Source organism: Pelophylax lessonae, assembly GCF_965119305.1.
Source record: "Pelophylax lessonae genome assembly, chromosome: 10".
NCBI classification, from domain to species: domain Eukaryota; kingdom Metazoa; phylum Chordata; class Amphibia; order Anura; family Ranidae; genus Pelophylax; species Pelophylax lessonae.
In genome coordinates, this window is record NC_138777.1 from 47121668 (window position 1) to 47138039 (window position 16372).

A 16372-nucleotide genomic window follows, 5' to 3' on the forward strand; every position below is an offset into this window, starting at 1 on the left:
CAATTCCCTCATCCACATACTTGTGTGGATGGTGGAATCCTCCCCGCGGTGTCATTGTATTCTGACAGCATAGATACAGAATACACTGATCAGTGCTTCAGTCTATAGCCTGCAGTGCTGATCGAACCAGAAAATACAGAGTAGTTGAACAACAGTTGTTAGGTGAGTCAGTCCCTGCTGAATCAGGGGAATTGCAATCCATTTATGGCCAGCTTATTTGTGTTGTGTAATTTGCTTAGTACTGTCCCCTCTGTTAGGACCCCAAATCCACGTATACTAACCTTCTCCTGCAGTCCTTTACCTCTCCTTCCTCAGTTGTAGGCATCAGCTGGTGTCAGAGCCTACAGGGAGTAATGACAGCACCCACTCGTCATGTGACAATGCTTGGGCCTAATGATGGGCTAATCATGGGTTCCTCATGACTAAGTTTCGAGGGACGGAGTGATAAGCGTTGGGGGGCGTGGTCTGGTCGGAGTCCAGGCCGAGGTTGCCATCTAGTTTAGGGATAGCATGGATGTGCGGCTCTGGGGAGTCCTTGCTTTACTCCTAATGATGGGCTGCTCGTTCTGGGCAATGCATCATGGGAAGAGGTCACATGCTCCCCAAAACACAGAATCAGAGGGTATTTTGAGCCAGGAGGGGAGCACAGGAGAGATGATATCAATGGGTTGGAAAAATGGCTTTACACATTCAAAGAAAAGTGACATTGTCTTTTAAAGATTCTTTAATACAAATCACTTACTGGAGTGGTGCTCTTCTGTGTTTCTTCATTTTTCTCATCAGAAAAGGTTTTCTCCAGTAAAAGGAAGGCGAGAAACCCAACTATAACCCAAAGGCCAAGGAGCCTTTGCTGCTGGAGAGACTGCGAGTTTCCTGCAGAACACAAAAACACCAATGCTTTATACATGGGGATGATGGAACACATCTGCCAATCCAACATGGAAAATTCAGTTTTGGATGAACTTTCTTCTCAAAATTACCATTACAAAAACCAAACATGAAACAAAAAAAAAAAAAAAACCAAACAAACAATCTTAGTTCACTTAGACCCGTTTAGACAGGGGCGACACGACTTGGTGGGGCGACCTGTGAAGTCGCGGTGCACAGCTCGCACCGTGACCTCGGCACGACTTGCACGGACTTCATATCATTGAAGTCAATGCAAGTCGCCTGCAGGTCGCTCCAAAGTAGTACAGGGCCCTTTTTCTAAGTCGGAGCTCCTATTAGAACGGGTCCTGTGCTAATCAATGGCGAGCGACCCACCGCAACTTGTCAGGCGACCAAGTCGCCTGACAAGTCGCGCTAGTGTGAATGGGGGCTTATACCGAGGTGATTCTATACAAGCCTGGATTGTTTGAGTGATTATAAAAAAATTCCAAATCCTCAGCAAATGTCAAATATAGGAAGTCGCTAAGAAAGGAAATCGTCCACACAATAACTAGATGGACTGTATATAAACTGAGCTCCTACAGAACAATATGGCAGCTAGAATTACCTAAGCTGATAATACCCTCCAGTGCAAAGAAGCAGCGCATGTTACAGCAAATCCTTTCACTGAGCTTTTAATATGAGCCCCCTGGTGGTCTGTATGCAGAATGCCCTACTCTTCATACAGCAATGGCTGGTTGAGGTTGTCCTAGACTTGATCTATTCACCCCTTATCTGTTCTAACATGCACCTCATCAGGATAACATGAGTGTCAATAAAATCATTCCTTCCACTAACTTGTATTTTCAGGTACAAGTTCTAGAGCTATCATGTACAGTCAGTATTTTCTACCTTGCGAGTCACTGATCATGAACAAGTGTGCAGCCAGTGAAATCTGAAATACAATCCTGCATACTTGTCCCAGGTCAGTGACTCACTAGTTAAGTGAAGGCAAAAGGATAGGAACTATGAAACCTTTATCTTTATAATACGCTGCTCAAAAAATGATGGGAACACTTTGAAAACACATCAGATCTCAATAGGGAAACATCTCATGCTGGATATCTGTACTGGTATGGACTGGGTAATGTGTTAGGAATGAAAGGATGCCACATTGTTTGTTGGAAATGAAAATGATCAACCTACAGAGGGCTGAATTCAAAGAAACCCCGAAAATCAAAGTGAAAAAACTATGCAGCAGGCTAATCCATTGAAAAGGTCATTAGAGCAACTCAAAATGGTACTCAGTAATTTGTATGGCCCCCCATCTGCTTGTATGCATGCCTGATGTCAGGGCATGCTCCTTTTGAGATGACGGATGGTGATCCTGGGGTATTTCTGCCCAGATCTGGATCAGGGCATCACTGAGCTCTGGATCAGGCTGAAGTACAACCTGGTGGCACAGGATGGACCGAAACATAATGTCCCAGAGGTGTTCTATTGGATTTAGGTCAGGCAAGTGTGGGGGCCATTCAATGGTATCAATTCCTTCATCCTCCAGGAACTGGCTGCATACGCTCACCATGTGAGACCAGTCATTGTCATGCACCAGGAGGAACCTAGGACCCACTGCACCAGCGTAGGGTCTGACAATGGGTCCAAGGATTTCATCCTGATACCTAATGGCAGTCCGGGTGCCATTGTCTAGCCTTTAGAGGTCGGTGCATCCCTCCATGGATATGCCTCTCCAGACCATCACTGACCCACCACCAAACCAGTCATGCTGATTGATTTTACAGGCAGCATAACGGTCTCCACGGCTTCTCCAGACCCTTTCAGGTCAGTCACATGTGCTCAGGGTGAACCTGCTCTCATCTGTGAAAAGCACAGGGCGCCAGTGGCAGACCTGTCAATTCTGGTGTTAAATGGCAAATGCCAATCGAGCTCCACGGTGCCAGGCAGTGAGCACAGGGCCCACTAGAGAACGTCGGGCTCTCAGGCCACCCTCATGAAGTCTGTTTCTGATTGTTTGGTCAGACATTCACACCAGCGGTCGGCTGGAGGTAATTTTGTAGGGCTCTGGAAGTGCTCATACTGTTCCTCCTTGCACAAAGGAGCAGATACCGGTCCCACTGATGGGTTAAGGACCTTCTACAGCCCTGTTCAGCTCTCCTAGAGTAACAGCCTGTCTCCTGGATTCTCCTCCATGCTCTTGAGACTGTGCTGGAAGAGACAGCAAACCTTCTGGCAGTGGCACGTATTGATGTGCCATCCTGGAGGAGTTGGACTGCCTGTGCAATCTCTACAGGGTCCAGGTATCACCTTATGCTACCAGTAATGATACTGACCCTAGCCAAATGCAAAATTAGTGAAAAACAGTCAGAAAAGATGAGAAGGAAAAAAAAATGTCAGTGACCTCCACCTGTAAAACCATTCCCGTTTATATCTAGTGCAACTGTTAATCAACACCAAAGCTACTGAAACTGATTAACAAGCCCCTCTGCTACTTAACTGAGCAGATCAATACCCCAGGAGTTTATTTGACTTGATGCTATACTCCGATTAAAAAGTGTTTAATTTTTTGGAGCAGTGTATAAGACAGGCCATACATTAAGCAATTTTCTTTCCTTCAAGCATTGCTTGAAAGAAAGAAAATCGCTTGATTGCCCTATCAACACAGTCAGTGTTGATGGAGGAAACCCTCCGGCACTGCTATTGTGTTCTGCTGGCGGGAAGCCATCCCCACATGCAGAAAACGATCATTACTGGCAGCTATAGCCACCTGCAGTGATCAGGCGAAAAAAGACAGACAAGCTGGTTGTACTGAAGTCAATCGATGTATCGATCTACTTCAGTACAACCAGCCTGCAAATAGATGGATCAAAATCCAACCTGTTTCTGCTGAACTGGCCAAAATTCAATTTGTCTATGAAATAAATATATAGTGTTGCGCAAATAAAAAATTATTAAATTAATTTGTGCTTAAATTATTAAAAACCCAAAATATTTATATTTGACATAATATTAAAGTGCCCCCCCTGAGGAAGACACGTGATCCCTGTGTCGTCACGCGTAGGGGGGAGGGGACAGGACGGACGGACGGAGCGATACACTATTGTCTAGGTGAGGCTGTCAGCTATCGGCGCATGCTGTGGAGACCGGCAGCGCTGTGCAGTCTCTCCCACTATAGCACCACGATTTCCACCATTTACTTGATGCTATTGTCCAAGTGCATGTGTTGCACCTACAAATGTGAGTGAGATTTATCCACCTTTATTTAACCACTTGCCGACTGCCTAACGCCGATCTACATCGGCAGTCAGCCCCTCACAGGCAAAGTGACGTAGGGCTACGTCACTAGCTTGTGAGGGTCTAGGGAGCGAGCGCGCGCCCCCGGAGGCGCGCTCCCGCGTGGTCACGGACCCCCCCGCGCGTGTGACCAGCGGACCCGATGTCCGCCGGTCACTCGGCGATCGGCGGGGGAGAGGGAGAATGTCAGGCAGCTTGTGTAAACAAGCTGCCTGTCATTCTCCTCGCTGTAAAGACACTGATAAAACGGATCTAGTATGTAGATCCGTTGATCAGTGTCCTTACAGCTCAAGCCACAGCCAATCACAGTAGAAAGCACGCCCCTAGGGACACACACAGCCCCTCCCTTCCAAATAAAGTTAACCCCTTCACAACCAGTGTATTTTTACAGTAACAGTGCATATGTATAGCACTGATTACTGTAGAAATGTCACTGGTAACCCCAAAAGTGTCACAAATGTCAGTCAAGGGTCCGATCTGTCCGCCCCAATGTCGCAGTACCGCAAAAAAAAAATCGCAGATCGCCGCCATTACGCGTTAAAAAAAAAAAACAACAAAAATGACAAAAATCTTTCCCTTTGTTAGTAAACGCGATAACTTTTGCGCAAACCAATCAAAATACGCTTTTTGCGATTTTTTTTTACCAAACATATGTAGCATAAAACAAATTGGCCGAAAATTTTAAAAAATTTTGATTTTTACTTTTTTTTTTGGGGGAATTTCATATAAAAAAATGTGAAAAATATTGTTATTTTTGCAAAATTGACGCTCTTTTTTTGTTTATAGCGCGTGATCAAAAAATCGCAGAGGTGATCAAATACCACCAAAAGAAAGCTCTGTTTGTGGGAAAAAAAGGACGTCAAATTCGTTTAGGTACAGCGTTGCACGACCGCGCAATTGTCCGTTAAAGTCACGCAGTGCCGAATCGCAAAATACCCCCTGGTCAGGAAGGGGGTAAAATCTTCCGGGGCTTAAGTGGTTAATAAAAGCTGATTGTTTAAGGATTTCATACACTATTGCAAGTCTTTTTGTTTGTATATATACTGCATTGATTGACGCTGCAACTCCTGTGAATGAGAGGAGCCCTGAAGGATATGGATGGATGATCTTTTTGGGATAACAATCTATGCGCTCTTTTTAAGGATTTGAGGTGAGCACCCATTCACAAGGGGGTGCACGGCTGGCTGTCCACTGTGACACTCTGGTCACTTCTCTCTGGGAGCACAGATCACTTTAGGATTACATTTTGGACTTAGTTTATTGGCTTTTTGCACTTTTCACACTGCACATTTATATCTATATATTTTCTCTTTTCTATGAGTATTATATTATATTTACCACTTCATTAGCACTATTGGCATTTAATATTATGTCACATATAAATATTTTGGGTTTTTAATAATTTAAGCACAAATGAATTAAATAATTTTTTATTTGCGCAACACTATATATTTCAATTAAGCACACTATTATGAGAAGTGGAGTGTCTGCGGCAAATAACTGATCGATTTAGAGCCTCAGGGTCGCTCGCAGGACTTATTCCTTATAATCAATTTGTCTATGGCTGGCTTTAGTCAGATGTAGCTTCTAGTATTTCTCTATTCAAGGTTCCCTTTATTGTCAACACCATTCACCTGATAAGGAGAGAAACAAACACTAATAAAAAAGGAGATAAGAATACCAGTAAACCATGTGGGCAGGTCAATGGAATGGCCCAGACTGACCTCCCAAAGACAAACAGAATATGATCATCGACCATATAATCAGCTGTTAGCAGAAGTGCATGCTAAAGGAATCTTCCCTGCTGGGTATTGTGGTCAGCAGCTGGCATGATCTGCTGCTGTTGAATACCTCAACAGTGACTGCATCTGATTGGGAAAAAATGGACTTTTATTATGTTAGGATGTGCCGACAGGGCCATGCACAGCTCAAATTTGGGCTGATTCAACAAGAATTAACTGTTTTTTTTGTTTTGGATAGTGGAGAGGGATTTGATCACTTGTCAGTTTTTATTGCTCTCTGTGCCCCCATTAAGGAGATTCACCTTCTCTATTTGTCCTGTTTACCATTATCATTAAAAGTAAAAGAAAATCCCACATTTTGGGTTGTCCCCAAAAAAGTATTGGGAGGGGAAACCTTCCAATGGGGACCCTAGCTCTGGTGACTTGGGGATCCCTTAAAGTGATTGTAAAGTCTATTTTTTTTTATTTAAAAATAACAAACATTTTATACTTGCCTGCTTTGTGTAGTGGTTTTGCACAGAGCAGCCCACATCCTCCTTTTCTCGGGTTCTTCTTTGGCTCTTTTGGCCCCTCCCTCCTGTTGAGTGCCCCCACAGCAAGCAGCTTGCTATGGGGGCACCCAAGCCGAGCCACATCTTCGTGTCCATTCAAACACAGAGCTGCGGTTTGGCCCTGCCCCCTCTCTCCCCTTATTGGCTAACTGAACTTGACTGACAGCAGCGGGAGCCAATGGCGCCGCTGCTGTGTCTCAGCTAATCTGATAGGAGAGTCCCAGATGGCAGAGGCAGCCTTGTACATCAATGGACCAAGATGGGGCTCAGGTAAGTATTAGAGGGGTTACTTCACACAGAAGGCTTTTTTATCTTAATGCATAAGGATAAAAAATGGTTTAGTGGTGAATTGGCGCAAGAAGAGGTCTCAAAAAAGTCTGGTCCTGGGGACCCGGGGGGAGGGAAACACCAGGGGTAGGGGGACCCCCAAAACAGTTTAGGGGGTAGCTGTCCATTGTAGCGGCTGCCGGCGGAAGAGACAGAAGAGATCTCTGGGGGGAGACAAGAGGGAAGACAGCGCAGCGCCTTCTAAGTGCAGCAAGACATTTATTGAAGTATGTGCAGCAGTATCATACTCCCATTTAGTCGGTGAATAAGCTGCAGTTAGTCAAGTAATCATGATCAACATTACTTGACTAACTGCATCTTATTCACCGACTAAATGGGAGTATGATACTGCTGCACATACTTCAATAAATGTTTTGCTGCACTTAGAAGGCGCTGCGCTGTCTTCCCTCTTATAAGGATTAAAAACCCTTCTGACTTTACAACCACTTTAATATGCAGGGATTTACTCTCATTTCCTATTTTGTTACATAATTTTGTTACATAGTGACATTGTTACATAGTGACATTGTTACATACAAACTGCATGGGTGAATTTGCATCACACAGACATCGCATGTGATCTGCACAGCACTGTGGTATGAATCACATACCATGTCTGTGTTCGCACCAGTGTGAACCCAGCCTTAAGGTAAAAAAAAAAAAAACTTTTGGCATTTAGAACTACTTTAACTTTAAAGTCTACATTGGGTGTCATTTTCTCTGCTATGCCACAAAACATAACAATGGAAACAGACGTTCTATGAAATAATATTTCTGCAATCTAACATCTCGCAAGGAACTAGAGGGTGAAGTACTTGAAGTTACTGGTTTGTAAGGGAATTGTCTGCTAACAGTCATGTACTGCACGTGCACACACTTCACCTGTCCAACATACCTGCCACTTCCAGCTGGAACATGTCAAGCACAGACTTGTACATACAAGCCTGTCCGGTATTCAATAAATAGCAGTGTAGCCTTAAACTGCAAGTAGGAGATCTAAAGGAAAACTATAGTCTAGTAAAAGCTTTTTTATTCATACAAATGATCTGCCTAAAGGGTCAGCCCTTCCCAAAGTTATACAGGTGCATCTCATAAAATGAGATCATCAAAAAGATCATTTATTTCAGTAAGTCAATTCAAAAAGTCAAACTCATATTTTATATAGATGCGTTACACACAGATTGATATATTTCAAGCATTTCTTTCTTTTGCTGATTATGGCTTATAGCTAGTGAAAACCCCAAATTCAGTATCTCAGAAAATTAGAATATTACATAAGACCAAATAAAAAAAAAAGGGATTTTTAATACAGAAATGTTGGCCCACTGAAAAGTATGTCCATGTACAGTATAGTATGCACTCAATACTTGGTCGGGGCTCCTATTGCATGAATTACTGCATCAGTGCGGCGTGGCATGGAGGGGATCAGCCTGTGGCACTGCTGAGGTGTTATGGAAGCCCAGGTTGCTTTGATAGTGGCCTTCAGCTCGTCTGCATTGTTGGGTCTAATTTCTTTCATCTACCTCTTGACAATCTTCCTTTTGACAATACCCCATTGTTTTGCAAATCTTTGTACACTACAAACTGTATGACTGAATCGGTTCTGATATTGTTGTTTTACTAACCTGACAGCTTATTATTCTAAATAGGAAACCTTCATTTTGTTTGCAAATATTAAAAATTCTAAACTACCAGCAAGAATGTGTCCTTACATTTAAAGAGCACCTGTCATCTCAGATCCATTATGGCATTGCCTGTTAGCGGGCATCCAATCACCTGCTGCCGCCACGTCCCTCACCTTGTTGTGTCACTGCAGCATCACCAGCCGTCCCATTAAAGTGAATGGCACTGTCGGTGAGTCAATAGCGGGTCAGAGGAGGAGGCGCTGCAGACAGAGATGACAGTTGCTCTTCAAAAAGTATGATTTAAATCAAGCCTTTTTACTAGTGATTTAAATCAACTTGATTCAAATCAAATCCACACCGCTTCAAAGTAGTCCCTGTACTACTGTGGTCTGAATTCGATGCAACTTGAGGTCCATAAACCTCAAGATTACACAGGCATTGCTTCAATTCACATCAATGTTGCTCAACTTTGAGGTCGTAAATGTGTGAAAGGGGCCTAAACCTTAAATTTTTCGTCAAATCTTTTTTTTACCTTGCATGGTCTTTTTTTCCCTAGTTTTGGCTACAGAAGGGATAGTTAGAATCACTGCCACATTTTTCATTGCTTTTTGTGTCCCCATTAGGGAACTTTGCCCTCACTTAGTGGCAGGTGTCCCAAGGACTGTATCCATGATAAACATTACCTGTAGTGGCGCTGCAGGTGTATGCCCAAGCCTCCGGCAGAAGATGCACAAACACGTCGCCCAATAATCCACCAATGGCAAAACTTAACAGTTGCTTCAGCCTTTTCGAACTCTCTGTAAAAAGAGCAAACTATGTAAATACACCATTCCTGGACCAAGAACAATCTGTGTTTGACAGTTTATGACTATTTCAGAATTATTTTATCACAACGGTGAGCAATATTTTTAACGTATCTGAAGCCCAAACCAGAATCTAATGAATTGAACACAGCCTTCAAGTCCTCAGATGAGGATACTGGATTTGTTTACTTTCTTCAAGCCTTTATACTTTTAAATTCACCCGATAAATCTCCAACTTCCTGTCTGTGTGGCAACGCTCATTCCTCAACTGTATCTATGGAGGGAGCCAGAGTTGTCACTTCTAAAATGTCTGCCTTTGTTCACCTCTATTACAGGGAAGTAGGAAGGTTTATAATAAACAAAACAAAGATAACATTGCTTTTGCATTGCTCTGTATAGCGCACAGGAAATAAAACTGCATTTGTGGCGTGATCAACAAGAATTTTCTGAAATTTGTCTTAGCCTGAAAATTCAAACTAAAGCAGCCACGATATATAAGAACTGGTAAGCTGCAAAGTTGCAATTTTATTTTTTGGTTGAATTATCTTTTAACAAGGAAAAGCACAATTACTTCACGTAGCGCTGCTCCAAGTGCCAATGCCGCTGCTCTGATGAATTCCCCACTAGACAGCGTGCTGGGGTGAATATGTTCATCCAGGAAGCGATATGACGAAAGATTGAGAAACACTGCACACCAACAGCTCCAAGTGTACATAATATGAGAAGCAGCCTCAGCCCATACTCCTCCTGATAGCCATGGCCACTGATGCATTTCATCCTGGCCCAATTGGGCTTAGTCATGACTATTTACAAGAGTTAGGACTGAAAATAATATCAGGTTGCCTTGGAGCGGCTCTGCATCTTATGCTAATGTGCGCAAACTAAACCCCTGTTTTTAACACAAACTGTTAGTCAGGATAAATCGACTGAAGGCAGACATGTTGGCGAGTTGCGCTGGGAATTTTCGTTGGTTTTGTTTTGCATGTGTTGCCCTTCCTTGTGCTCCTTACTGTGAAGACCAGTTATAGGTGGAGGCAGAGACCAGTTGTTTGTTACTGATATAATATTGGTGAGGTGACACACTGGACACCTTTGCTTCCATTGTGCTATGTGCTGGGTGTCCCGTGTGCCTTAAAGGAGAGGTGGGCTCCCTTCAGGCCCTCTAGCGATCTATCTATCCATTAGAATGCATGTGCTTCCACTATGGAGGCTCTTATAAATTTACAAGAATTAGGGCTGCAGATAATACTGGGGTGCCTTGGAGCGGATCTGCAGCTTTTGCATGTATTTGCAAATTTGTGAAAACGAAACCCCTGTTTTTAATGCCAACTGTTAGACAGGATCATTCAGTTGGTTGCAGACTGACTGGTAAGTTGAGCTGGGAATTTTCTTTGGTTTTGTTTTGCATGCGTTGCCTTTCTATGTGTTCCTTGCTGTGAAGGCCAGTTATAGGTGGGGGCAGGGGCCAGTTGTTTGTTAGTCATGACTTTGTTGGTGTGCAGCATTCCTTTAAGGAAAAGCACAGCTTAATAAAGTGGAAGTAAAGTGCCAAGCAAAATTTTGCGTTTTGGGTCTTCAGAAGCTGTCTGCCATAATAAGCAAGTAAAGCCCAATATATGTGCACATTGTGGCAAACTTAGCAAGGGAAAAAACCCTTCCAGCGCCGCAATGTCCACATTTCCCTTTATTGCTTCCGTCTTCTTCTGGGTTCTGAGTCTATCGCCATTTTGATTGGCCAGGATGACATAAATCCCGGGCACGTGCACAGGAGTGTGAGAACAGAGAACATTGGGCTGCATATGCACGGCTCCGTGCCCACAAACAAAAAGTGCTAACAGTTATCCATGACAGACAAGACGCACACAGTCTCTTCTGTCATAAAGAAAAGCCTGTCCATCAGCACTTTTTATTATTCAAAATTTACTTCCACTTTAGGTGAAAGGATGTCATGAGCTCCCTCATACCCAGGAATACAGAATATTCTCAGGCTGCCTGGTGACTTTGATAATGCAGGAATGCAGAATTCTGTAACGATCTGTGACTTTGGGGTCGAATATCGTGCAGAATTGGCCGGTTCAATAGAAACCAGCCAACATTCGGCCTGTGTAAATGGCAGCCGGGCCAGATTCTAAGGGGCATGGCCAAAAAAGGTCTGCCGGTCGGCATCAGGTCAGCACTCTCAGCAATTGTTTCCGGAGTGTTCTGGCTGGGCTGGGGGGGGGCGTCCCCCTGTCAGAAAACAATAGCTCAGTAGGGGGATTGCTGTACTAACATCAGATTGTTAGTACAGTAGCTCCTCCTAAACTCTTCAATTTTTTTTTGTTCAGCCCACAGGGTTGAACGAAAGAAAAACTACTAGTGTGTACCAGGCTTTTGCATAGATTGGACAAAGTAGAGGTTCACTTTTAACTGTGGGAAAATGCATATCTAAATGGCAAGGGTCTATGGGGAAAATTCTGTCTAATTTATACAGGACCTCTAATATCTAAAAACTGCCAGTCACTCTCAAATGGTTAATGAAGATTTGCAACTCCAGCATCCAAAAAGCTTCATCAGTTTCAGCAACCATATACCAACGTGCTGTCTTGGGAAAGTGGGAAAGTGGGGCATATAATAAAGATAAAAATGTCAAAATTCTGATTTTAGTTACTTGCAACAACACGAGGCACATGGACACCTCCTAAGACATAAAGGTGATTGTAACTAAAGCTTGGGACATCTGGTCTGTTGGCTAGGGGTTTCTTTAGATAAAAATCAATATAACACCAACAGTGAAGTGCAACTGTGTAACATACATATCATACAATAGAAATCATTAGCATATGTCAATATAAAGAATTTATAAAGAAATAAAGAAGCATCCAACATCCCAAATGTGTACCGCAATGCCACAGAAAGAAGGGGCACCCTTGCTGCTTTATATCTTCATAGCCCACAACTTAGGCTGGCCATAGGCGGTTTGAAACTCGGCTGGTTCAGCAGGATTCTGCAGAGATTTGAATTGTGTATGGGTAGGCTAATTGTACCAATCAATCAACTTGGGTACAACCAGCCTGCCGGATTTACTTGCGATTATCTCCGCTGGGAGAATACAATGACTCGGCAGGTGGGATTCCCCGGTCAGTACCGTCTGTATTGATGGAGGAATCGTGCAAATTTCTTTCGGTTGCAGAAAAGAAATTCGTACCATCTATGGCTTGCCTAAAGCCCCGTACACACGCACCGATTGTCGGCCGAACGATCGGCTGTCTTTTGTCCGGTGCTGTCCTGTCGGTTGAAAAGTGCTAAAGACTGCACACAAATTTTGTCGCCCAACAACAGCCAACTGCAGAAGTGATGTCATGTGATGGTTAACTTTCCGTGTGTTTTTTCTTCTCTGAGCATGCCCAGTCTTGCTCATCTGCTGTTTGTCGGCCGAATTCTGTACTGACTGAGGAACAATCGGCCGTTCTGGTGTTGGCCAACAAAAATTTTAAAGCCTGCACACCAGATTCTGTTCGGCCGAAAAGTCGCAGCCGGTTGTCGGAAGCATCATACTAACAAGCAGACAATCGGCCGATCGGACGTTGGCCGAATATTAAGTTCACCTCACCAATTTGACCCCTACCATCATTCCAAGGTCAAATCAAGCATTAATCTCTTTAAGCCCCCATTCACATTGGGCCGATTTGACATGTTAAATCGCATGCCAAATCGGAGCCTACTGCAGACAAAGGCACCGCTTGAAATGGTACAACACCGATTTTGTGGCATCGCACCGATTCACATAAGTAGTTGCTGCACTACTTTTGGCGACTTCGGAGGCGATTTCAATAGACAGCTGTGCATGAACCCGCACAGAAATCACCCCCAAAGTCGGAATGAAATGCTGGTTTGAACTCGGCACGATTTCAAACCCACATTCAGTGTGAACCTAGGCTAAGCAAAAATTAGATGCATTCCCCTTTAAAATCGCACTTCCAAGCACCATTCATTATCTGGCTCCAGTCCATCTCTCCAAAAAGGAAAATGCCACCATACATGCCATACAAGACAAAAAGGGACTGATAGTGCTCACTTACAGAAAAGAGCAGCACATCACCGTGCTTCAATGGCGTTTAATGCATAGCCCACAATAGACCCTGTACTGGTCTCCCAACTCAGCAGTCCCAGTCTGATGACAACATAAGTTTTAGGCTCCGCCCCCTGCATGTGTTACACCTGGGGGGCTGGGCTTCATCAGCAGGTATCCGCTCCCTCACGGAGAAACCCGTACAGGAGGAGAAGCCTAACACCAAAGACAATATATTGATTTTGATGTGGGAAGTGTTGTGGATCCACTTTGACCGTGTTATAACTAAACTAAAAGGGGGGGGGGGTTGTTTTTATTTTATTTAATGGCACAGATTGACCGATTTGTAATCAGATTCTATACATGAAGTTGTGGACAATCCCTGTAACTTTGGCTACTGCATTCCCAGCATGGAATGCCAACCAAAATCTAACAGAGCATGTCAGGGTATGCAATACTTCTACAGCTGGAAAACTGAATTAGGCTTGTTTGGCAGATCCTGTTGTTAACCATAGATCCTCGACATCTGGAGGAACGCAGATGGACTGGAGTCTCAATGGGCAGATTGAGACATTAAGCGGTTTGGATGCTGGAAGGACGGATATAAAATCTTGGAGCCAGGCCTGAAAATGTCAAACTTCTGGCATCCCACCCACAATACTTTTATCCATTTTCTGACCCTTCTGCAGCTCCATCTTACACTATGATCGCACAAAAGGTCCAATGTGTTAACTTAAGATGCGAAAACTAAAGTCGATTTGTTACTGCCATTGAGCTGAAACAAAATACGATCGTCCAAAAAAATCCATGTAAGTGGGTTGATATGCTGCACCTGGCCTCTGATATATTCTGCCTCTCAAAGTCATGGAACTTGCTAGACTCACCAGTCTAGTGTCATTACAAGATATTTACAGAAATAGCTTACCTTCCGACCTCAAAGTTGCGCCGACCTCAACAGGAATCACTAAAAGGGGGAAGACTCCGCTCAGTCCCACCAGCAGAGAGCCAATCAGAGAGTAGATCCAGGCATCCACCGAGGAGACGTTGGTATTATCACAAGCACGACTTCCTGGGACACAAGCAGAGCTGAGCTGGAAGCCCAGAAAAACAAAGCACAGCCACGCCGAGATCCTGCCCCACATCATCCTGTATAGAGACAGCAAAGACAAAAATTCAGTTAGCAAAAAATAAAATGCACTGAAAAAAAATGCAGTTTTTCCTCCTGGGTTAAATATGTAAACATACACAGTTCTTGCAAACCAATCTTACTTGTATTAGTCATCGGTTTTGTTGTTGGAAGTGCACTTGACAAAAGTACTTTTGAGCTACAAATCTAGAACAAGAAGGCTGTATGTGTGTGTCAGATTTCTATACTTGTTCCAGGTCACAGACTCGGCATGACAGCCAGGGATATAGCATTCTTAAAAAAAGAGATCAGCAATGTCCGCCTACATTGTTCTAACCCGACGTTTGCTTTAATATCATAAGAAGCATGCTCTAGAATTCAAAGTGCATGTTAGCTGTTGGAGAAAGAAAGAATTTCATTTGATCCCCCCAATCAACACGGAATCCCTCCTGCAGCACTATTGTGTCCTGCCAGCAGGAAGCCCCTCTGCCCAGCAGAGCACAATGATTACTGCTAGGGGCTATAGCTGCCGGCAGTAACTACATGTGTAGCACCCTACAGGTAAGTGCTAGGTAAACGTATAGTAGGCCTTGTCTGCCTAACAGCATGGTCATGATTTATTTTGGTTAGGGTGTCACGGTTTCCAGATGTGCCTGCTGTAGGGGAAGTCTCCCCACTGGCTCCTGTGAGAGGTTTCTCATAGGGCAGTGGAGGAAGCCCAATCAGGGGACACATTCAAGCTTGAAACTACCCCAGAAGGCAGATTATGCTGCAAAGGATTCTGAGAGTGGGTATAAGTTTGGGGGAAGTGCGTGACCCGGCGTCTTTGGCGGGAGCAGAGTCCCAGGAGAGAGAGCGGCTGTCTCTCCTCCTGTCTGAGGAAGGTGGATGTCTCGGGGTGTCGCTCGAGAATCCAGAGAGTGCCGAGTTGAGCTGAGGGGATCCGGTGTGCCGAGAGCCCGCGGAGAGTGAGATGGGTTCAGTCCCAGGAAAGCCTACACAGGTCGTGAGTACTGAGGATTGCCCCTGGGGGTCTGCCTGGAGAGTTAGAGGAGACCACTCCGGAGGAGGTTCTGGGAACCAGTGTCAGCTAGCTGTAAAGGGGGTGCCTAGGTTGAGGACCCTGAAGTAGCAGAGAGGGTACATAGTCAGTGGACCCTGAAGAGCTAAAAGTGTAAAGGGGGCGCCTGCGGTTTGGGCCCTGAATTGTGCAAAGTACCAGTTGAGAGTTGCAGCTATACAGTAATTTACAGCAAGCTACCTCCAGCCAGTGCCAGGCTGGAGAAGGCGGTCAGAGACTTTGCAGTGCAGCAGTTCTATGCTCCATAGTTCTGAGTCTTCTGGACCCAGAATCGAGGATTCAGCACTTCTGTCAAGATACAGTGTGTTCTAAGCGTCAGTGAGCGCTGGCTAGCGTCAAGGCAGCGTTAACAGATATTTTCTGGATAAAGTCCCGAATTGTATTTAGTTAAGCCTAAAGGAGTATCCGACTCATTCCCTTCTTCCATCCCCTTTATTCCAATAAAACCACAAAAACCAAGATGCCGGAGTCGTCCATGTCTCAGTTCTCACACCCAGGGTCGCAGCTCACATGGGCTGGAGAGGTAACCGGTACCAATGGCAGACCCACATCAGGCCTGGAAAACCTGCTACACATGTAAAAATTCAGATAGGCTGGTTGTACTAGAGTCGATTGATGGATCAACTTGGGAACAACCAGCCTGCCCATAGAAGGATGGAATCTCAGCCGGCCCCTGCAGAACTGGCCGAGATTCGATCCATCTATGGTCGGCCCCTGACGAACCGGCCGAGATTCGATCCATCTATGGCCAGCCCCTGCAGAACCGGCCGAGATTCGATCCATCTATGACCGGCCCTGCAGAACCGGCCGAGATTTGATCCATCTATGGCCAGCCCCTGCAGAACCGGCAGCGATTCGATCCATCTATGGGCAGGCCCCTGCAGAACCGG

General features: G+C 44.6%; 1 protein-coding gene across 1 annotated transcript in view; it reads right to left on the minus strand.

Annotated features, from left to right (window-relative positions):
* The window catches only part of SLC39A13 (solute carrier family 39 member 13), a 67088-nt gene that overhangs the window by 31471 nt on the left and 19245 nt on the right, over nt 1-16372 (minus strand). Inside the window, exons 2-4 of the mRNA XM_082269764.1 lie at nt 14201-14421; nt 9105-9218; nt 743-873 (exon numbers count right to left, since the gene is read on the minus strand). Coding sequence (XP_082125890.1) covers nt 743-873; nt 9105-9218; nt 14201-14420 — 465 coding nt within the window. The 5' untranslated portion in view covers nt 14421. The remainder of the gene's footprint in view (nt 1-742; nt 874-9104; nt 9219-14200; nt 14422-16372) is intronic.